General features: G+C 46.5%; 1 protein-coding gene across 1 annotated transcript in view; it reads left to right on the top strand.

Moving 5' to 3' along the window:
• The window catches only part of LOC140390054 (glypican-1-like), a 311113-nt gene extending 287668 nt beyond the window's left edge, over nt 1-23445 (top strand). The window contains exons 8-9 of the mRNA XM_072474915.1: nt 14009-14184; nt 18386-23445. Of these exons, the coding sequence (XP_072331016.1) occupies nt 14009-14184; nt 18386-18606 (397 nt within the window). The 3' untranslated portion in view covers nt 18607-23445. The remainder of the gene's footprint in view (nt 1-14008; nt 14185-18385) is intronic.
• The last annotated feature ends 270 nt before the right edge of the window (nt 23446-23715 follow it).

Genomic DNA, 23715 nt, shown 5'->3' with positions numbered 1-23715 from the left:
GAACTGGCACTGCGTTTCTGGGCCCATAACCCAGACATCGATGGATCGTAACTAACCTCTGCTACCATATGTTAGACGTTTAGCTGCTGTTGTATAAAGAGTCAAAGGTACTGCTCCTTTTTGCAAACACCTTTATTTCATTTTAACAGACTCTGCACAGAACTCTATCTTCACATCACCTGACACAAAGGCCATCTGAAGCCTCTTTACATATCAGTGTCAATTATTGGATACTTAACATAAATGAGACAACTAATTGGAGTGCCTCTTAACCCATTATTTAACACTCACTACCCTGATTGGCTTGGGTAACCCGATGTACCCAGAAGGCCTTGCATTGGCATGTCCTCATAATGCCCAACTGCGCTATGTTTTCTAGGTTTTGAGCTTTCTGCAGTCTCCAAACTGTTCTATGTGGTTTGTCTCTGCTTCCCTATTACCTGACATGTTTCAAGTGCCTTCCCAGTGTGATGTTCTCTGCTGGGTCTATCAGGATGCTTTGAGAAAGTAGTGTTAACAAAGAACATCAAGCTATGTTATTGAACAAAGCTGATTTATTTACACGAGAAATTTAAGATTCTAACCAGCCAACAAGGAATAAGTTATTAAATAAAACAATACAATATCTCTTACGACAGAACTCCATGCTGTGCACCTAATCGCTGTAACGCCTTACAACCTTCTCCCAGAATCCCAGAAGTCACATGATATTTATTTCACTGCTCCTTATCTCCAACTGGTGGTGAGAAGTATTATTACCTTATTGTTAACCTCTTGTATTCCTTACAATACACATATTGTTACACCCAGAACTTCCCAGGCAAAAAGGCCGCTCATTCTCCTTTTGGGGGGAATTATGGAATCCGAGAAAATACCTCTGATCCATTAACGAGCAAAAGCAAGTACAGAATGTTTGGAAAGAAGAAGGTTGAAGACACGGGTCAAGAATGTTCTCAAACCCACTGAGGAATGTGACAAGACACTGGGTTTCTGGGAGAGGTTGGGGGTGAGTGGAGTTGTGTTGGGCTGGGAAGAGTTGTGTTGGGCTGGGGGATGGGGGGGCGGGGGGGGGAGGAGTGCCTGTGTCTGATGGTGGACAATCAAGCAGTGTTGGAAGAGCAGCAGACACAAACAAGGCCCTTAAGCTGATGAGGACCACTTCGACAGGGAGGGGTGGGCGCCAGAGGTTTTTGAGGTTAATAAACTGGGGTACAAGGGGCTTGAATGCTGTTTGGTTGAACAGATATACCTTAGAGGACATGAACTGCAGAGTTGTGAGAAGGAGTCAGGGGGAGGGCTAATAAGCCCTCAATGAACAGAAACAAAAATGGGTTGCTGTATCAGATGATTACACTTCTGCTTTAACTCTGAGGATTATTTTACCTCCGGGTGTGTTTTAGTACAGTACCAAATTGATGAGACTTGAGAGGAAAGGTTTCATTTCTGAGCTGTTTGGCCTTTACCCAGGAGATGAGAATATCTCGTTGTCACTCACCAAATGTCCTCTTCATCTAGTACATCTGAGCTACTTGGGGGTGAATCGTTTCACACCTGTTTTCTGATTGGAATATGAGTAGGTCATTCAGTTCTTCAGAGCTGCATCAACATGCAAGTAGATCATAGCTGACCTGTACCTCCGCACCGTTTTTGCTACATTTGCTCCATGTCAGCCACTGTACTGAATCCTGCCCTGACTGAGTCTCAGGAGCTGGGAATCTTAGCAAATGTTTGATATTCATGCTTTGAGCAATCGAGGTGACTTGGGTTTGGAAGAGTGGGCGGCACGGTGGTTAGCACAGTTGCTTCATAGCTCCACCGTCCCTGGTTCGATTCCCGGCTTGGGTCACTGTCTGTGCGGAGCCTGCACGTTCTCCCCGTGTCTGTGTGGGTTTCCTCCGGGTGCTCCGGTTTCCTCCCACAGTCCAAAGATGTGCAGGTTAGGTGGATTGGCTATGCTAAATTGCCCTTAGTCCACAAAGCTTGGGTGGGGTTACTAGGTCACGTGAATGGGGTGGGGGGGTGGGCTTGGGTCAGTGCAGACTTGATGGGCCGAATGGCCTCCTTCTACACTGTAAATTCTATGATTCTTTGACTGTTTCGCAGTTGAGAGCAGTGTCTTAGCCAGCAGTTATAGGCTTTTAATGGTGTGAAGAATCAATAGGTTGATCAATCAAAATTCAAATAGGTTCCTGCTTTTAGCAGTTGACTTCATGACTAAGCTAAATTAGCTTATCAGCCCTAGTGACTAGTGAAACCTTCAAGCCTTGGGTGTGTGTGTTTGTCAGTCAGTGGGGGATTGGGGGAGGTAATTAGCACTGAAGAAGAGCAGATGTTTTATCGAGGTCACTGGGGCAGAATTGATTGTATGGGTTGTCGTGGAGCATTTAACAAGTGGTAACCGGGATATGTAAGTCCAAATTTCTCCAGTGGATTGTCTGAGAAAGTGACCCCACAAGGAATTTCTTCTGTTTACTTGGGGGTAGGGTATGATGTTTGTGGAGAAGGGATGAATGGTGGAGAGACGAGATTAGATAAACCTTTTAAATTAACTTGGGATAATGCCAATGTTTAATTTGGAATGAGGCATCTTTATATGGAACGCTTCCTCAGGACTTTGAATGGGTGAGATGAGTGGAGACCATTACCGGGCAGTTTGGGCACATTCTACAGAGTCACCTCTTTTGACCAAGTGACTTCTTTCTTAGACTATGCTTTTTTTTTACACTTGGCGACTATAAGGCAAGTCGCCTAATTAGACAGATAATTTGTAAGACTCATAATGGGTCTACTCTTCCTTGTCATTTCCTATCCCATTTGCCCGTAAGGTCTCCATTTGCAGCTTGCATGATTGTGAATTAATAACTGGGCTGGGGTTCATACATTCCATCTCCACTTCCAGTTGTCTTGCAAATATAAGGAAATGTCACGCCACCCCAGCTTCCACCGACAACGAGTGAAAGCACCCTATCAAACTGCAGTTACATTAATAGAACTAGGGCGGTACGGTGGTGCAGTGGTTAGCACTGCTGCCTCACTGTGCCGCAGACCCCGGTTTGATTCCGGCCCCAGGTCACTGTCTGTGTGGAGTTTGCACATTCTCCCCGAGTCTGCGTGGGTCTCACCCTAACAACCCAAAGATGTACAGGGTAGGAGGATTGGCCACGCTAAAATTGCCCCTTAATTGGAAATACAATCTATTAATGGAACTATGGATTGCCATCGAAGCTGCCAACTGCAGGGTGATTGAAATTCGGGCCTGGTTGTGCTTGGGGCGGGGTGTCATCAGGGTAGATCCACACCTCTTCTTTCTGTAGGCTGATATTGCTGAGATCGACTCACTTCACCACAAGTTAATGAAAAGGCCTGTCGCAGAATTGCGGGGCCTACATTTGAGTCGCTGCCTGCTGGATTAATCTAATTAGTGCTCAGATAGCCAAGAGATCTTCATGTGGCGTCCATCGGTGTTTCTGGAGATTAGCAGCTTCATGGCTTTGTGTTAAGTCAGCAACTCCCATATCGAAAATGATGCTGCGTGTGTGAGCGTGCTTTTTGTTCCTCTCAATTGGATTTGTAATTTTATAAGAAGGGCCTTTTAAGAATTCTATGGGCTTCATAGTGATAAAGAAGGTGATGTCTAATGCTGGAGCCCCAGCCTGGCAGCACAAGGATACACTGTGCCCCTGAGGATTGCTAGACTGCTTGATGCTGATCTTGTTAGGGAGCAACAAATGGACTTTCTCCGACAACAGGCCTTCTGATGAATTTTTTTCCTTATTGATTACTGTGCTGAAAAATTACCCAAAGGGAATTGTGCGGCTTTAAGTAATGGGAATGTTTTTTTTTTCCAAAGAAAATAATGGAAGTTTATCGTTTGAGTGGTTTTCTAATTAAAAATCCTATCGACTAAATTCCAGAGCTTGTGTGCAGAGATGGGGGCTCGGAGCTATTAAGTGCTGTATTAGATTGCGCAATCAATATCTCAACAGTGGTGGTATTTATCCAGGCTGGGCAGATTCAGTTTCCCCTCCCCGAACCGCAGTGTATTGCTTTGCGTAGCAGCTGCCTTCACAGGCATGTAATGTACACCCAAATTGGGTTGTGTGATGAGAGTCAATGGAACAACGCAAATACCAAGCCCGGCATCTGCTGGGACAAGAGTTTCAGGGGAGATTATGGTGCTGTTGTGTGCGGAAGCAGGCATGTAGATGCTCGAGGAGGCACTTGTGAGCATGTGTGTGTGTGAACTTTATCCTGGGCTCCTCAATCACGTCACTGAACTTTGTCAGGGAGCGTTCCCTATTAGCTCAGTATGTACTGTTATGAGCCAGGGTTTAGAGATCCCCAATGTGTATCATGGAGTTCACCTGACCCACAACTTTTAATAGATTGTGAATTGGGGAGCACACGGCCTACTCTAGAGGTGTGGTACAGCAGACATGGAAAAGTATTTTTTAAAAGCAAAACAATGTTTATTCTACCAAATTCTACCATAATTTACCAAAATTCACTAGACTCTGGGGTGGTCCCGGCGGATTGGAAATTAGCAAACGTGACACCACTGTTTAAAAAAGGAGGTAAGCAGAAAGCGGGTAATTATAGGCCAGTGAGCTTAACTTCGGTAGTAGGGAAGATGCTGGAATCTATCATCAAGGAAGAAATAGCGAGGCATCTGGATGGAAATTGTCCCATTGGGCAGACGCAGCATGGGTTCATAAAGGGCAGGTCGTGTCTTACTAAGTTAGTGGAATTTTTTGAGGACATTAACAGTGCGGTAGATAACGGGGAGCCAATGGATGTGGTATATCTGGAAGCCTTTGACAAGGTGCCACACAAAAGGTTGTTGCATAAGATAAAGATGCATTGCATTAAGGGGAAAGTAGTAGCATGGATAGAGGATTGGTTAATTAATAGAAAGCAAAGAGTGGGGATTAATGGGTGTTTCTCTGGTTGGCAATCAGTAGCTAGTGGTGTCCCTCAGGGATCAGTGTTGGGCCCACAACTGTTCACAATTTACATAGATGATTTGGAGTTGGGGACCAAGGGCAATGTGTCCAAGTTTGCAGACGACACTAAGATAAGTGGTAAAGCAAAAAGTGCAGAGGATATTGGAAGTCTGCAGAGGTATTTGGATAGGCTAAGTGAATGGGCTAGGGTCTGGCAGATGGAATACAATGTTGACAAATGTGACGTTATCCATTTTGGTAGGAATAACAGCAAAAGGGATTATTATTTAAATGATAAAATATTAAAACATGCTACTGTGCAGAGAGACCTGGGTGTGCTAGTACATGAGTCGCAAAAAGTTGGTTTACAGGTGCAACAGGTGATTAAGAAGGCAAATGGAATTTTGTCCTTCATTGCTCGAGGAATGGAGTTTAAGACTAGGGAGGTTCTGCTGCAATTGTATAAGGTGTTAGTGAGGCCACACCTGGAGTATTGTGTTCAGTTTTGGTCTCCTTACTTGAGAAAGGACGTACTGGCACTGGAGGGTGTGCAGAGGAGATTCACTAGGTTAATCCCAGAGCTGAAGGGGTTGGATTACGAGGAGAGGTTGAGTAGACTGGGACTGTACTCGTTGGAATTTAGAAGGATGAGGGGGGATCTTATAGAAACATATAAGATTATGAAGGGAATAGATAGATAGATGCGGGCAGGTTGTTTCCACTGGCGGGAGAAAGCAGAACTAGGGGGCATAGCCTCAAAATAAGGGGAAGTAGATTTAGGACTGAGTTTAGGAGGAACTTCTTCACCCAAAGGGTTGTGAATCTATGGAATTCCTTGCCACAGTGAAGCAGTAGAGGCTCCTTCATTAAATGTTTTTAAGATAAAGATAGATAGTTTTTTGAAGAATAAAGGGATTAAGGGTTATGGTGTTCGGGCCAGAAAGTGGAGCTGGGTCCACAAAAGATCAGCCGTGATCTCATTGAATGGCGGAGCAGGCTCGAGGGGCCAAATGGCCTACTCCTGCTCCTAGTTCTTATGTTCTTATGTATAATGAACTCAAGTTAACCTTTTTAAAACAAACAGTGAATATCTTAGCAACCATTAATTCAAAGATAACCCCCAAAGAATACAACACTAAGTAATCCTTTAAGCTGTTCTTTTAACATCCAAAAGACGTTGAACAGAAGCACATCAGGGTTTACATTCAATACTGAAAACATTTAAATTTCTGAATTCACCAAATGATCAAGAGACAGTCCTTCATGGCAGAGAGATCAACAGTACAGCTGCTTTGGCTGACTTCAGCTGCAACACACTGAAAAACGAAACTAAAAAGACAGAGACACACCCAAGCTTTCCTCAAAGTGAAAGTAAAAAGCAGAACCAGAGCTCAGCTCCACCCACACTCTGACATCACTGCAGTAATATGAGCAGCCAAACATTTCTTAAAGCGACATTCTCATGACAGTACACAGGCTGCCTGCCTCTCAGGACATCAGAACTGGACAAAGAAAGACCAAGAAGGTGGCGGTTTCAGTGCCTGGACTGTGTGGCATTGGCTGGACTCGATAATCAGGCCTCGGTTACCCTCCACCAGACTAGAAATTGAGAGGGAAAACATGATCCAGCTGATCCTTTCTGAGCAGAGGCTACTGAAAGACCACAAGATATTGTAGCAGAAATAGACCATTCGGCCCATTGAGGATGCTCGACCATTCGATCATGGCTGATATGTTCCTCTTTCATCCCCATTCTCCTGCCTTCTCCCCATAGCCCCTGATCCCCTTATTAATCAAGAACACCAGGGGTGGGATTCTCCGAACCTCCACCGGGGAAGGGGTTTACGCCATGCCGGTCGGGGGCCGGTGGCAGCATAACCCCCCCCCCCCCGGCAATTCTCCAGGCCCTGAGTGGCCGTCATTTCCTGGCCAGTCCCGCCGGCGAAAAATGGACATGTTCCCACACGGCGGGACCTGGCTAGTAGGCCGGCTAGGTGAGTCCTGGGGGGGAGGGCAGATCCGGCCCGGGGTGGGGGCGGGGGCCACGGTGGCCTAGCCCCCACGGTGGCCTGGCCCGGGATCGGGGCCCACCGGTCTGCGGGCGGGCCTGTGCCATGGGGGCAATCTTCACTTCCGCGCTGGCCTCTGTAGGGCTCCGCCATGGCCGGCGTGGAGAAGAACCCCCCTGCGCATGCGCAGGAACACGCCAGCCTGTCTGCGCATGCGCCAACTCGCGCCGGCCATTTGCCGCCAGTTGGCGCAGCGCCAACCCCTCCGCCGCCGGCCTAGCCCCCGGAAGTGTGGAGGATTCCACAACTTCCGGTCGGCCCGGCGCCGGACTGGTTCGTGCCGCTCTTGGTACTGGCGTCGGGCCATCCGGCGAGTTGCGGCCGAATCCCGCCCCAGATTTGTGCTTGAGGCGCTGTTACCTTTTCATGTGTGTATATCAAAGGATTGAGGGGCTGGGCAGCTCTGAGGTTGGGACGGGTGAGGTTGTTGGAGGGGAAGGTGCAGTGTGAATAGAAAGTATTGGGGATCTGTAGTGGGCATGGAGAGGGATGGACTGGCCTCTGAATGGAGTTGGACAGCCAATTTTATTAACAAACAGCTCATTAAGGTAGATTTTTCTGGGCTGGTCTACTTTTGTCAGATGCTAAGCGACCCCCCCCCCCCCCCCCCCCCCCCCCCCACCCCCCTTGCCAAATGGGAGCCACTAGTTTAGTTGACAAGGCATTCAGCTGGCTTTTTGACCATGTATTGTGTCATGGTGAGGACAGTCTTTCCATTCCCCATTATCTAAACATGCACATTCCTGAAGGCTGGTCGTGACCTGACTAACCTCTTTCCACCCGATCTTGTCGAGGGGAGTTAATGCCAAGTATTGTGTCAATACCTTCCCTTGTTGAAATCAGGTATCAAGGCATTGAGCACAAGACTATCTATCCTGTATGGCCTAGTGCCTCACTAGGCTGTGCATTTAACAAGTGGGCTATTTGAATGTCGATTTTATCATACAGAACCCTTTAGAGCTCTTTAATATACCCGAGTTGTTCCTATGGAGCACACACTATATACTATTTAACCTCAAATGATTTCAATTTGCTGAATTTGGAGCAGCTCAACTTTAAGCAAATGAGACTAGTCCTCACTCCTTTCCCCCTCCCTTCTGCCCCATCCTCTCCCATCCCTCCCCCTCTCCTCCTCTCCTCTCCCCTCCCTCTCCTGTCCCCCCTTCCCTCCCTCCCTCTCCCCTCCCATCCTCTCCTCTCCACTCCCTCCCTCTCTCCTCCCTCTCTCCTCTCCCCTCCCTCCCTCCCTCCCTCTCTCCCCTCCCCTCCCTTCCCTCCCTCTCTCTTCCCTCCCTTTCCCCTCCTCTCCATTCCCTCTCTCTCTCCCCTCCTCTCCCTCTCTCTCTCCTTCTCTCGCCTTCCACCCCTTCCTGTCTCCTCTCCCTCCCTCTCTCCTTCTCTCCCTCCCTCTCTCCTTCTCTCCCCCTCCCTGCCCTCGCCCCCTACCCTGCCCTCCCTCCCCCACTTTGCCCTCCCTGCTCCCATGTCCTGCCCTCCCTCCTGCCCTGCCCTCCCTCTCCTGCCTATTGTATTATCATAACTATCAGCATTACAAGGGTTAATGCAGTGTCACGTATAGGCACTAGATGGAGCTGCAGATACAACTATAAAGGTAGTGATGCTAGACCTTAGGGGAGGAGTGTATGCAGGAGACAGCTAGTGAAGGTCAGAAGAGCAGTTAGTGTGAGAAGGTTAGGTTATAGTTTATACCAGTAGTGAGATTAGCAGTAGGAGAGTAGTTAGATGTTATTGATCAGTTCTGTATTCTAAAGGACTTAGTGTCGAAACCCAGTTTAGTAGTGTAAATAAAATCATTGCTTTGTTTGAGTAAAAGCTATACTGTGTTCTTCGTGGGACACTATGCTCACCATCCTAAATAAGGAACACAAAGAACACCACATGATACCAGGAGTCTATTCCTTATAAGAAACAGCAATTACATTAGGTTAGAATAGCAATGGAGATTGAAGAAGCAATCCGGAAGCTACAACTCAGAAAAAATCTACCGTAAAGACTGATCAGAAGATGGAAGGTCTCAAGAAGTCTGAGCACTTCAAGACACATGATAAACTATGCCAGAACTGGGCTTTCTTTAAGCAACAGTTTGTCGTCTTTATTTCTGCCTCCTCACTTGAAAATGCATCAGACCAATGCAAAATAGTACTCCGACTAAATTTGGCGGGACCGCAAGCATTGGAGCTGTTTAATTTGTTTGAATTCAGTACAGATGAGGATAAAAATAAATACAGCATGGTGCTACAGAGATCACCGATCATGAAAAAATTCTATGAGTGCTACATGTTAAACAAACGGCTGCAGTCCAGAGGAGAGTCTGCAGATTCAGACATCACAGTTCTTTAGCTGCGAGTGCAGTCCGGTAATTTTTCCTCGGCCTCCGAGACTATGCTGCGAGATAACTTTTCATTCGGAATAAGCGGTGAATAGGTGGGCGAGAAAAAATTGCGAAGACCAGTGTTGTCGATGAAGACGCTACAAATATGTGTACGGCAAGCGAGCAGGCATTGAGCGAATATGACAAATTCTTGGCTAAGGAAAAGCGTGCAAAATCGATAAACGTGGCTGACACCATCAATGCTGTGGCTCAGCAAAGAAAATTGCATACAATGGCTGGCAGCCATTTTGAAAGTGATGTCACGAACGTGATGACGTGCACACGCTGTGGACACGCCTACATTCAAAAAGATTGTCCGGCGAGGGGGAAACATTGTTCCAATTGTGGCAAACTGAACCACTTCGCAGCACAGTGTCGTTTATCAGCAACTGTGCCAGTAACCAAATTTAAAAGTCTTATAGTGATTGCAGACAGATCCAAAGTGTGCAAAGTGCTGAGAAAAAAATCCAAAATTATAGCAGATAAAGAGAATTGCTCACCACATTCACTTTCGGATACCTTCATGATAGAAGCTATCACGAGGATTGATTTACTGGATCGAGAAGAAAGACCAGGAAAAGCACTCTCATAGATAATAAAGGAGTGGACTGCCTCACTAGAAATGATTGGAAATTGATCCCATTTAAGATTGATACAGGACGCATGCAAATATTATCAAGTACCGATCTTTAAAGCAAGCAATCATAAAGCCTCTGATAAAGCAGTCCGCCTGCAGGCTCACAGATTACAACGGTAACATGATAGCTACAAAGGATCATGCTGTCTCGTCGTGAAGAATGGTAAAATTGAGATACCCTTCGACTTCGAGGTGATAGAGGGTGAGAAATAGTCATTGATTGGTGTTGAATCTTGTGAAAGATTTCAGCTAGTTGAAAGGATTCACTCAACCAGTACTTCAGATGACACAGATGTTGAGTCCAAGGAAGACTTGGGTGACTTAGAGCAGCACGGCAGCACAGTGGTTAGCACAGTTGCTTCACAGCTCCAGGGTCCCAGGTTCGACTTCCGGCTTGGGTCACTGTCTGTGCGGAGTCTGCACGTTCTCCCCGTGTCTGCGTGGGTTTCCTCCGGGTGCTCCGGTTTCCTCCCACAGTCCAAAGATGTGCAGGTTGGGTGGATTGGCCATGATAAATTGCCCTTGGTGTCCAAAAAAGGTTAGGGGGGGTTACTGGGTTACGGGGATAGGGTGGAGCTGTGGGCTTAAGTAAGGTGCTCTTTCCGAGGGCCGGTGCAGACCCGATGGGCCGAATGACCTCCTTCTGCACTGTAAATCCTATGATTCTATGATGTGAACGACCTCTCCAAAGCTATGACTGATGCTGAAACATCAGAACTCGAGTTAGTCCGAATAGTGGAATCGCAAGCTCGTTTAATTTCTGAGATAGTACCAGTATCTGATCACAAACTACAGACCATAAAAGCCAAAACAACTTGACCCTCCAGAAGGTGAAACAATACCTCTGAGAAGGATGGCCTGCTGGATGCAAATCACCCTTTCAAGATATAAGAGATGATCTGACTACAATTGATGGTGTCCTGCTCAAGGGAGACAGGATAGTGATACCTGCCAGTTTACATTTCGAGATTCTGCAGCAGATTCATGAGGGTCATCAAGGCATCGAAAAGTGTCATAGGCGAGCCAGACAAATCGGTGTATTGGCCGGGAATAAACAGAGATCGATCAGTATGTTCAAGCATGGCCGATTTGTCAGATGCACCAGCCTGCACAGAGCAAAGAAACCATGCAACAGATGGAGATTGTGACCAGTCCATGGTACAAAGCGGGCATGGATTTATTCTATTTCCAGGGTCCTGACTACTTGATAGTCATAGACTATTACTCCAACATTCCAGAGGTAATGATGCTGAAAGATTTGACTGCCAGTTCAGTGATAAAGGCAACGGAATCGATTTTTGCACGACATAGAATACCTCTTGACATTGTCTCTGACAATGGTCCATGTTTCTCGAGTTGGGAGTGGACACAGTTTGCAGAGCAATATAATTTCAACCGAGTGACATCTAGCCCAGTGTTCTTCAAACTTTTTTTCCCGGGGACCCATTTTTACCAACCGGCCAATCTTCCGGACCCAACCCGGACGACCTTCGGGACCCACGCCGGCCGACCTTCGCGACCCACGCCGGCCGACCTGAGTAACCCACCATTTTCTCTTACCTTGTTTGCTGCTGACAAAAATGGAGGAAATGGTTTTGGGTCCCTTTGGCCCTCGTACACGCTCCTCCAATGGAACCTGTTGGATGAAGGTGAAGCCTTCCGGTGTCGGAAAGTATGGAGTCTCCATCTGTCCAAAGTTCTGCATTTCTTCCGTAAAATTTTATTAAATAAACCCCCCCCGCCCCCGAACTTGTAAAAAAAAAAAATTCTTTAAATGAATAAAATAAATGAAAAAAATAAAAATTAAATGAATAAAATAAATGAATAAAAAACGGTTACAGAGGAACGGTAAACAGATGAGCATGGAAATACCATGATTTGCATTCCTTTTATTCTCATATAGATGGAGACAGGAACATTACACACACAAACTACTTACTTCATTGCACCTTTTTAAATTACTCCAGATAATCAAGGAACAATGAAGTGAAATGATAAATTGTGCATGCACAAATGAGCGATTAAGCTTTTAAAATTTTAAAAAATAGCGGCCACATTGCGCATGTGCAGTGTTGCGCATGCGCAATGTGGCCGAAATTGTTTTACATGTTCACGGCCATTTTAATGGCCTCTTGCAGTCCGCGTTATTAAAAGCCGGCTGCTGTGCGAGGATTTGCGCGATCGGGAGCGCCGCGAAGGACGGCTCCACGACCCTCCCGACACCCGCCCGCGACCCACCTGCGGGTCGTGCCCCCGAGTTTGAAGAACACTGATCTAGCCCATATTATCCTCAGTCTAATGGGAAAGCAGAGAAACAAGTAGGGATGATTACGAAGTTACTCCGCAAAGCGAGTGAAGATGCTCAAGATGTGTTAACATACCGAGCAACACTTAGTGATGGGTCTCTCACCTGCTCAAATTTTGATGGGGAGAAGACGAAGAACCACTTTACCAGAGATCATCAGTCTAGAAACTATAATAAAGAGATACGTGAAAGAAACACGACCACAAAAAGAGGTCGACAATAGACATACCAAACCTCTGGCTGAACTTCAAGAAGACGACGTTGTGAGAATTCAGAATCCAGAAGGTGGCTGGCAAAATGTTGCGAAGGTTCTGGAGCAGGTAGCACCTAGGTTCTACTTAATACAAACAGAACAGGGATTGCTGTTCAGGAGAAACAGACAAGCATTGCTGCATGTCAAGCACTAGGTTCAAACTCAACATGACAAAGTTGTACCATGTGATGTCATATTCAAGGACATTGCCTTTCCAGATCCATACTTAGCACAGACCACAGCTGGAAGATGTGGCAGAGCAATCCAACACTTTGAACATTTCACTGAGACATTCTACAAGGAGAAGACGATCTGCAGAGAGACTGAACTTGTGATTGTATAATGAACCTGTACTCATCTAAATGATGTAACTGTCATTACAAAATACTGTATTGTATGATAATAAGATAGTGATAGTCAGGCCTTTAACGTCAGGGTTAAAGAAGATATCACAACCACTGTGCTAATTTTCTTTTACAAAGAAGGGGGGATGTGGTATTATCATCACTATCAGCATTGCAGGGGTTAATGTAGTGTCAAGAGTAGCCACTAGATGGAGCTGCAGATACTATATAAAGCAGTGATGCTCGACCTTAGGGGAGGAGTGTGTGCAGGAGACAGCTAGTGAAGGTCAGAAGAGCAGTTAGTGTGAGAAGGTTAGGTTATAGTTTATATCAATAGTGACATTAGTAGTAGATGAGTGTAGTTAGATGTTGTTGATCAATTCTGTATTTTAAAGGACGATATAATAACCTTTTATTGTCACAAGTATGAAATTACTGTGAAAAGCCCCTAGTCGCCACATTCAGGTGCCTGTTCGAGTAAGGTGGTACGGGAATTGAACCCGCGCTGCTGGCCTTGTTCTGCATCACAAACCAGCTGTCCAGCCCATTGAGCTAAACCAGCCCCTATCATGGCCAATCCACCTAACCTGCACATCAAAGTGTCGAAACCCAGTTTAGTAATGTAAATAAAATCACAGATTTGTTTAAGTAAAAGCTGCACTGTGGTCTTTGTGGAACACTACGCTAACCATTCTAAATAAGCAACACAAAGAACCACCACACTGCCCTCCTACCCTCTCCCCTGCCCTCCCTCCCGTGCCCTCCCCTGTCCTCTCACCCTCCCCCATCCCCTCCCCTGCCACCCTCTCCCTTCCCCTCCCACCCTCACCCCTCTCCCCTCCCCTCCCACTCTCTCCCCTCACTCCCTCTCCCCTGCCCTCCCTTACCCTCCCGCTCCCCTCTCACCTCCCTCTCCTGCCCTCTCACCTCCCCTCCCTCCTCCCCTGCCCTCCTCCCCTCCCCTCCCCTCCACTCCCTCCTTCCCAGCACCCTCTCCCTCCCTCGCTCCCTTTCTTTTGTGCACACTGTGGACTAATGATTGTCAACTCTCATCATGCCTGACAGGTACCTCCCGGAGGTCATGGCAGATGGATTAGCCAATCAGATTAATAATCCAGAGGTTGAGGTTGACATAACCAAACCGGACATGGCCATTCGCCAGCAGATCATGCAGCTACGGATAATGACCAATCGACTGCGGAATGCCTACGATGGGAATGATGTGGATTTCCAGGACACGAGTGAGTAGCCAGTTCTGTTCTGTCTTTATTGCTGTTTGCCTTTTAGTGAATGCAGTTGTGCTCAGGGATGTGAAAGAATTTACATGCTAAGGAGAGGCTCAATCCAGTAACACTGTCATTGGGATGCTTTGGATCAGGTTTTGTGTTTAACTCACTTGATACTTTCCCATTAATAATCTTTGTGCTCTTTCTTCATTAATTTTATTTTTATGCTACTTTTCCCCCTCTTAGCTCCTTCCTCTTCTATCACTCATCTATAGCATTCCTTCCAAGACCACACTCCCCGCTCCTCATTTTTTGAGGCCCTTCCTCTGTTTCTCATTCTATCCCCTTTGCCTCTGCAGTTTCATCTTGCCTTCTAACTTATTTTCTCAGTTGCGACCTCCAACTGTTTTTCCCGCGATCTCTACTCCTACTTTAGTCGAACGCTGAGACCATTTTCACATTTGCAGGCTTCCTCCTGACACTTTATCGTAAAGAGCACGTATTGCACATGAATTGAAACCTGCACCCTTGCATAGGCCCTGGCTAAGAATAAATAGAATAAAATAAATAAATGAAAATAAATCCCAAAATGTTGTCGCATCCGCTACCAGAGTTCACCTGTCCTATTCTCCATAGACATTTAATTAGGCTGAAAATGCTACACTGCCAGACGGGTGAACACTGGCTAATATTAATAGTCAGATTTATTTAGAGATTAAATAATAGAGAGGGCTCAAATCGTCTGTTTTAACTGGCTAGATTAGACACTACGTTCCAGAGTTGGGAGGATGAGGGGGTGAGAGGAATAAGGGAATTCTTTCTGGAGGGGCGGTTTGTAGGAGTTGACGGAGAAGTTTGGGATCCCACAGTCTGAAACCTTCAAGTATATGCAGGTGTGGGATTTCGCAAGGAAGATCTTTCCAACATTCCCGGTGATGCCATCTTCCTCGCCCTTGGAAAGAGTGCTGTCGGTGGCGGACATGGAGGAGGGGGCTACCTCCGCGATTTATGGGCGAATTCTGGAGGAGGACATGGTGTTGCTGGAGGGGTTTAAGACTAAGCGGGAGGAGGAGTTGGGAATGACACTGGAGGAGGGGATGTGGTGTGAACGCCATAACTTTGTGTGCGAGATTAGGGTTTCATAGATTATCATAGAATTTACAGTGTAGAAGGAGGCCATTCGGCCCATCGAGTCTGCATCAGCTCTTGGAAAGAGCACCCTACCCAAGGTCAACACCTCAACCCTATCCCCATAACCCAGTAACCCCACCCAACACTAAGGGCAATTTTGGACACTAAGGGCAATTTATCATGGCCAATCCACCTAACCTGCACATCTTTGGACTGTGGGAGGAAACCGGAGCACCCGGAGAAAACCCACGCACACACGGGGAGGATGTGTAGACTCCGCACAGACAGTGACCCAAGCCGGAATCGAACCTGAGACCCTGGAGCTGTGAAGCATTTGTGCTATCCACAATGCTACCGTGCTGCAATGCTACCGTTGATTCAATTAAAGGTGGTGCATAGGGCACATTTAACGAGGTCGAAGATGAGCTGTTTGTTTGAGGATGTTGAGGACAATTGTGAGCATGTGGGAGGGGCCCGGCCAATCATGTTCACTTGTTTCGGTCTTGCTGAGCTGGGGAGGTTTTGGGGTTCGTTCGTCAGCACCATGTCGGCAATCTTGCAAATAGATTTGGACTCCAATCCCCTAGGAGGCATATTTGGGGTATTGGACCTGCCGTAGCTACAGATGGGGACAGGAGTGGCTGTTTTAGCTTTCACCGCGCTGATTGGGTTATAGGTCAGCTTCCCCGCCCTGTGCCTTAGTATGGCTAGGGGACTTAATGGAATTCCATTAAATTCACCTTGAGAGGGGTGATCGAAGGGTTCTACAAAAGATAGCGCCCGTTCATTCGGTATTTCACAGAATTGGTCACAGTCAGCTGCTGTGAGGGTGGGGTGGGGGGGGGGGGGGGAGTAGGGTTTTGGGGGGTGGACTGGGGCACGGGGGTTTGATTTGTGGATTTTTTTGCACGAGTTTTGTTTGGGTTGGGGTACGTTTTCTTATGTTTTTCTTATCTTTAAAAAATTTAAAAGTATATTTTTATTGAAAAAATAGAAAGTTGTTAATTGGATCCACCACTGGTTGGTGAAGTTCAAATGAAGAGACAGCAGCTTTGTTGGAAAGAGTTTATTAGCTCACATTAAACACTACTCACATCCACCAGTGTCCCAGCTATCCCCATTTATCGGTGTGCAAATTCCATCACCTGTTTAATAACGTATTTAAACCGTAACAATGTGATTAGTAAGATATTGACAACACACAGCAATTGGAAGCACAAATCCTTCAAATAACAAAATAGACGCAGATCACAATAAGTTAAGTTACCTTCTTTGGAATCTATTTCTTTCACTTGATAATGCTCCATACACCTGCACAGTGTGAAGTTGAATGTGAGAATTTTACTGAGAATTTCCAATCCACAGTATTCCCGTGTCCTGATTGAGTTAAAATTGAGATATGCCGCCAGGGGAATTACTCGAAAGCTTTGAAGTTTGCACTTGTGTGTTGCGATCTAATATCAATGCCATCTCCCCACATTCACTGTACTTTAACGGTTCAGTGGTTAGATTAATTTAAATAAACTGTCAGTTCTGACCATCAACCAACTTTTGACATTATCAATTAAGAATTGGGAAAATCAACAAAGAAAAGCTCTCCCGGGCTAATATCCCCCATTGCCGTGCTCTGTTTGGCTATCTCTGCTACAACACTATTAAGAGCTGCAAATCACATGATCTATCACCTCCTGAAGCTGATGCAAACACTACAAGATATTATTTCATATTGATCATACTTTTATGTCAAGGTTTTCCATTCTACATTGGTGTGCCCACTTTGTTAAGTTGCCTGTGTAAACCTTTCGGACTGTAGTTATACCTTCCTACCACTAGTAGTGCTGTGGTGCCTATGTTTTACTCTACTGCTCTCCAGCCAACTAGACTGCACCTCTTCCCAAATTACTATATGTTCTGACAATTCCTTCACCCTGTGCTTGCCGACCTACATGTCCTATGTCCTGGCCCATCCATCATGCCTGAAATTTAAAACTTCCTAATTTTCAAATCCCTCAAAGGCCTCAGCCCTCGCTATCTCAGGAAGCTCTTCCAGCCTTACCTCCTCCAACCCAGAACCCCTTTGGGATCTCACATCATTCCACGATTTACAGCTGTTAGTGTAGCTGGGCTCGGACCTGGGAGCATAGCTGGGGCACGTAGCTGGGAACATAGCTCGCACGTAGCTGGGAGCGGAGCTGGGCGTGGAGCTGGGCTCAGACCTGGGAGCGTAGCTGGGCTCAGGGCTGAGAGCGTAGCTGGGAGCATAGCTGGGCTCAGAGTTGGGCTTAGAGCTGGGAGCGTAGCTGGGCTCGGAGTTGGGAGCGTAGCTGGGCTCGGAGCTGGGAGCGTAGCTGGGCTCGGAGCTGGGAGCGTAGCTGGGAGTGTAGCTGGACTCGGAGCTGGGAGCGTTGCTGGGCTCAGAGCTGGGAACGTAGCTGGGAGCGAAGCTGGGCACGGTGCTGGGAGCGTAGCTAGGAGCTTAGCTGGACTCGGAGCTGGGAACGTAGCTGGGAACGTAGCTGGGAGCGAAGCTGGGCACGGAGCTGGGAGCAAAGCTGGGCACGGAGATGGGAGCAAGACTGGGCTTGGAGCTTGGCACGGTGATGGGAGCGAAGCTGGGCACGGAGCTGGGCTCAGGGTTGAGAGCCTAGCTGGGCTCGGAGCTGGGAGCCTAGCTGGGCTCGGAGCTGGGAGCCTAGCTGGGCTCGGAGCTGGGAGCCTAGCTGGGCTCAGAGCTGGGAGCCTAGCTGGGCTCAGAGCTGGGAGCCTAGCTGGGCTCTGAGCTGGGAGCCTAGCGGGGCTCGGAGCTGGGAGCCTAGCGGGGCTCGGAGCTGGGAGCCTAGCGGGGCTCGGAGCTGGGAGCCTAGCGGGGCTCGGAGCTGGGAGCCTAGCTGGGCTCGGAGCTGGGAGCGTAGCTTCGGGTGTAGCTGGGCTCAGAGCTGGGCTGGGAGCGTAGCTGCGCTCGGAGCTGGGAATGTAGCTGGGCTCGGAGCTGGACACGAACTGGGAACGTAGCTGGAAGGTAGCTGCGCTCGGAGTTGGGAGTATAACAGAATCTTTTGTATTAACACATTTGAATTTCCCTTAGGTGACGATAGCAGTGGATCGGGAAGCGGAGATTCCTGCTCAGAGGATGGCTGTGGCAGGAGAAGGTTCATCAATGCTGCAACCAGGTCACCCATTGTCTATGCCATCCCGGAGAAGAGCGGGAAATCCAAACTGGGAAATGGGGGTAATGCCCTGCGATGCTCAGCCACTTCGTTCCACCTGCTGGCCTTGGCCCTTGCCCTGCCATTTTTCTGTCGGTAGAATCCTTTATGGGGCACGAGAGAGAGACTGAGGCAAAACCTTTGCCAAAAAGGACAAGCATTTTGTTTAACTTTGCAACAAAAATAAAAGAATCTTATGGCTATTTGTAAATTCTGGCGGTGCTGGAGGTGAACATACTTTGGATCTTTGAACACTTTGGGGAGGGGAGTTTCCTCTGCACAGTTGGAGGAGGTCCCAGTGCTTTTCAAGCCAAATTTTATTTCTTCACCTTTGGGATATCTGGTCACCCGTTCTCAACACAACCCAAACACAAGCTCCCACTGGGAGACCAGGAGATTTCTGTGCATAGAAAGGCTAATCATTAAAAAAAAAAAGCCCTAAGTTTGAGATTGAACTCCTCTTCTTGAAGGTAAACATGCCAGCGAAGTATTATCTGGTACATCGTGTACATTGACAGTACAGGCACCCACAGGGATGTCGTGTTGGATGTTATCCTATGAGACCAGGTCAGTTGCATCATTGTGGAATACTAGGATCGGTCTCCCTGGAGATTTATTTTCCCCAATAGCAAGGCTATTTGGTCTTGGCCTGTAGTATATGAAGCGTTGGTATAATTGTTTGTGAAACGTTCTTATCGCGAGGGTCTCTTTCTCGTGCTACGCCTTTAAAAGCAAAATGGCGGTCAATATTTCTCAAAAGGCTCAGAGAGTGACTGATGCTACTTGTACCGTTGTTAATGCTGCACTGTCAAGATGGTAGAGATTGGGATTGTTGAATTCGGTGGTGGGGTGGGGCGGGGAGAAGGGGGGTGCAAGCAGGATGAGAGTGAGAAGTTACCTTCTCCAGGTATTCAAACTTTTTTTTTTAAATTGGGCGATTGACACCATCCTCCTCGTAATTGTGACACAAATGCCCCTTCAAGGCCACAGCCGGGCATCTGCTGCTGCCTCATGCAAACGAGTCACTTGTATTCATTTTTGCTTGGACAGAAGGGTTAACGGAAAGCTAGAATAGGCAGAGGGGAAGTTTCAAAAAGAGAAAATGATTACAGGATCGCACACGCAAACAAAAACAAAAAAAAACAACTTCCAGCTGACCCGGGGCAGACAATTAAAATTCAGCAGCGGTGCACAGGAGGGAGATGAATAAAATGTTCCCTTACTTTCTGGTTCTTAAATTCTCAATTTACTGAAAGACCAAGGTCAATAAATGGGTGTGGTGGTGGTCGTGGGGCCGAGAAAAGGGTATGGGCCACAGATCAGATACCTTTAATGTATGTTGTCCATTATGTGGTAGAGGTGTGATAGCATTGTTGTGTTTTAAAATCCGGCTACCGTTTTGAGCCCAAAAGGCAGCAGCCAGCAGAGGCATCCTGAGGTAGCAATGCTGGGAAATGTTGCGTCCGAATAGGGTGGTCACTGCCTTTGAACTGCAAAAATTAAATAAGGAAAAATAATTCAGTCACGTTGCTTGAAAAGACATCAACAGGATATCTCACTCGGTGGGTAAGGGGTGGTTTTGCATTGGCAATAGAGAGCTGGCTGCGTGACAGCTGTTCAGCTCTCCAGTTGCACCCATTCATTGGAGGAATTAATTTCGTCCTCGGCGTTGCCTGTATGCTTTTTGGGGGGGAAAAATGTTTTAAATCTAAATTGCACTCCGGAATAGCATGCTAACCTCCAGTTTATTTCTATTAGCTCTCTTAACATCTCTCGTTTTCTGTTTAATTTAATATTTCATTTCAAACCTGTACATCCCCATCTCTCCCAACCAAAATTAATTCCAATCTTATGTGAACAGGGGCTGGTTTAGCAAGGTGGGCTAAATCGCTGGCTTGTAATACAGAACAATGCCAGCAGCGCGGGTTCAATTCCCGTACCAGCCTCCCCGAACACGCGCCGGAATGTGGCGACTAGGGGCTTTTCACAGTAACTTAATTGAAGCCTACTCGTGGCAATAAATGATGATGATTATTATTATTAATAAGTATGTTGTTAGGTATTTTCTCCCACAATGATTTGATATATCAGTGGTGACTCTGGTTGTGCTTGTTTCTCACCCAGTGGTGACCTGGGATAACCTCGCAACCATCACCCTCTCAGCCAGCGGTGACCCTGGGTAACCATGTCACCCTACCTCACCCAATGGCAAGCCTGGATGACCCCTCACCACCTCGCTCAGTGGTGACCCTGCATAATCTCGCACTCAGTGGTAATCCTGGGTAACCACTTGGCCAGTGGTGACCCTGCATAACCTCTCGGCCAGTGGTGATCCTGCATAACCTCTCACCCAGTGATGACCCTGGATAACCCCATACCCCGTGGTGATACAGGACATGCTCTTAGCCCCCCCCCCCCCCCCACCCCATGAACAGTTTTGCCTTGTTTTACAGGAAGTAACCTTTAGGGTGTCCATATGGTGTTTGCTTATAGGCCTCCATTAAACAAAACTTTGTATTTTTTTATTAAAAGGTACTTTATTTAGTTTGCTAGGTCGCAGATGTCACATGGTAGAAGATTACTTTGTTCATATTTTTAAATTACATTTTTACTCAGCAATTCTTCATGATATGCTGACACAGCAGAAAGCACTGGAAGGGACGCAAAAAGGCCAAAAACAAAGTCAAATGTATTGACGATCGAAACTGTCTGTCAGGACCTGACCGATTTATAAAGATTCCCACTGTCAAACTCCGTTCAAACCATTCAAATCTCCTCAGAATATTTCATTTATTAACGGCTGTTCTGTTGATTTTCTCCCTTCCCTCTAACCAGACAATTGAGAATCAAATGCCTGCTTTCCTTTTCGGATGCTACATCCCAGTTTCTGCTTCATGTTGGGTCCTGTTTTACATGCACGTTGCTCATATTCTAGCTGGTGATTGTGATTCTATGAGAAAAATATATATTTTAATTTTTTTTGCACTGTCTCAACTTTGGGTTTTAAAATAAAACGTAACTGGGAACAACACCCCCCCCCCCTCCAAAAAGAACTCCCCGTCTCTCTTTCACGGCCTGTCGAAATCATTCTGTTGCATCCCCCCTCTCCCCCCCCCCCACTCAATTATTCCCCCTCCCACTCGCTCTCTTGCACAGCAGGGAGTGAACTTTTACAATGAGATCAGAGGTGCAGTTTACATGTGATTAACATTTCTCGGTACCTTTATGAGTGAATGGTTTAGGATTTTTTATATTACCGCAGGTGTAAATTTTTATAAAATCTATTAAGTTCACAGAAAAAAAGCCACCTTTTTGATGACAATGGGAAGGAGTGTAACGAATTGGGAGAATGATTTGCTGCGATCGGAGGAGAAAGTCTTTTTTAACCTAGTAATCCATGTACTCAACACTAGTTAAGTCAACTGTATGGAGGAATCCACACACATTGCTTTTGGGGTTGCAAGGCACCAGATCAATTGAACGACCTTGCCTAACTTAATCTGTGGTGAGCCTTGTCCAATATGGAATTGCTAGTTGAGTCTGGCTTCAGGAGGCTTCATGGGTAGTTGACAAGAGGGCCTACTCAGCTCCCTTCCACTCATCCCAGCTAACAGGTCGCCTTTTATGTGTGTGGAGAAGGCATATTGGAAATAGTTTTACAGACACAGCATAGCAAGCATGTACATCTCAAAATAATGAAACATAATAGGACCATCTCCATTCCTTTCCCCTTCCCCTTCCCTTCACCATTTAAGTTGTTAACTACACCTTCCTGTCTTTTGTACTAATATCAGCTCAGGGTTCATGCAGTTCTGACACTAAACATAAGAGAGACAAGCCCTGAAAGGCCTACCTTTATCCTGTGATGTTCGACACTTTGCATAATCATCGGTCATCTTTTGAGAATTCATTTGGGATGTGGCAGGGGGTTAGGATCGAGGCATCTTGTGCATCATCGTTGGTAACACATGCATCTTCACTCGTCTTTACAAAAAAGGCAGCGTTTGACTTATTGGGGCCTTTCAACTGCCTCTAGTTTCTTGGCCCTGTTTTGTTTCGGCACCTGGTAATTGGCAGCATCTGTTGGTTTTTTTCTTTGGTTGCCATTCTTGGGGGAGTAAGGGTGGTGGTGAGGTCGCTGGTGGTTCCTTGCAGGCTAACCAACCTTGTAAAATCTGGTGTGTGCGCTGCACTAATGGGACCCCCACTGTTGGTTTGGAGTCAAACATGAGCAAGCATGGGGGAGATTGCTGGAGAGAAGGGTTCTCCATGGCCCCTTAAATTCCAGGTGGAATTTTCTTCTCATTTAATTGTGGTCCAGTTATGTCATACTAGATGGTCCAAAGGTCTACAAGTCAGAGGGCCATTTTGCATCCCACATTCTCTTGCTCTCAATTCCTGGTGTGGTTGCCAACATATCCGTTTGTTTGCCGAAAGCACAAAAATGTTGGATTGGTCTTTATAGAGTCGGGGAAGGAGTAGAGGGCCTGTTGTGCCTGGGAGGACCTCTTAAATGGCTCTTACCACAAACGTGTATTGCCACCATGCCAACAGCAGCCTCGGGCCTAGGTAGCACAGCTCTAGCCCCTGTGGCCATGTAATCCCAGTGGATTGTTTTGCTCACTTCATGGGTCCACTGGCATTTGCCCCATCAAGTTGAAACACCTCACAAGTCATTCTGTGCCTTTTTAAACTCAAAAGGAATGTATTAAATGTCATTATGGTAGTCTCCCTTTAATTTTAATGTTGATCGTTTGATTGGGCTGTTTACTGTCAATAACCTCCAAGACTAAGATGCTTTGGAAATCAATGTTGTTAAGTCTTTCTTTATTGTGTTATTTTGTTGCTTTAAAAAAATAACAAAAATACACACTCACCCGTTTACTACACTTTTGGTTTCAAAGCTTTTCAGAAAATAAAAAGAACATTTTGAGTCTAATGTCTCAGCTATTCTTGCCTCTTTCAAAACTCGCATTTCACAACCTCTCGGTGTCCCAAAGTGTTCGACAGCCAATTTCAACATGTCGTAATTGCTGTATTTTTGAAAGGTAGCAACGAGCTTGCATACAGTAAGGGACACAAAGAACACGGTGGTAATGGCCAGATTATTTGTTTTCAGTGATGTTCGTTCAGGGATAGATACTGTCCAGGTAAAAAAAGAAATCACATCCCAGGTTCGATTCCCGCTTGGGTCACTGTCTGTGCGGAG

Source organism: Scyliorhinus torazame, chromosome 14 (genome assembly GCF_047496885.1).
Source record: "Scyliorhinus torazame isolate Kashiwa2021f chromosome 14, sScyTor2.1, whole genome shotgun sequence".
In the NCBI taxonomy this organism is placed as follows: Eukaryota; Metazoa; Chordata; class Chondrichthyes; order Carcharhiniformes; family Scyliorhinidae; genus Scyliorhinus; species Scyliorhinus torazame.
Note: the sequence above shows the minus strand (reverse complement) of the source record. Positions and strands in the feature narration are given on the sequence as shown.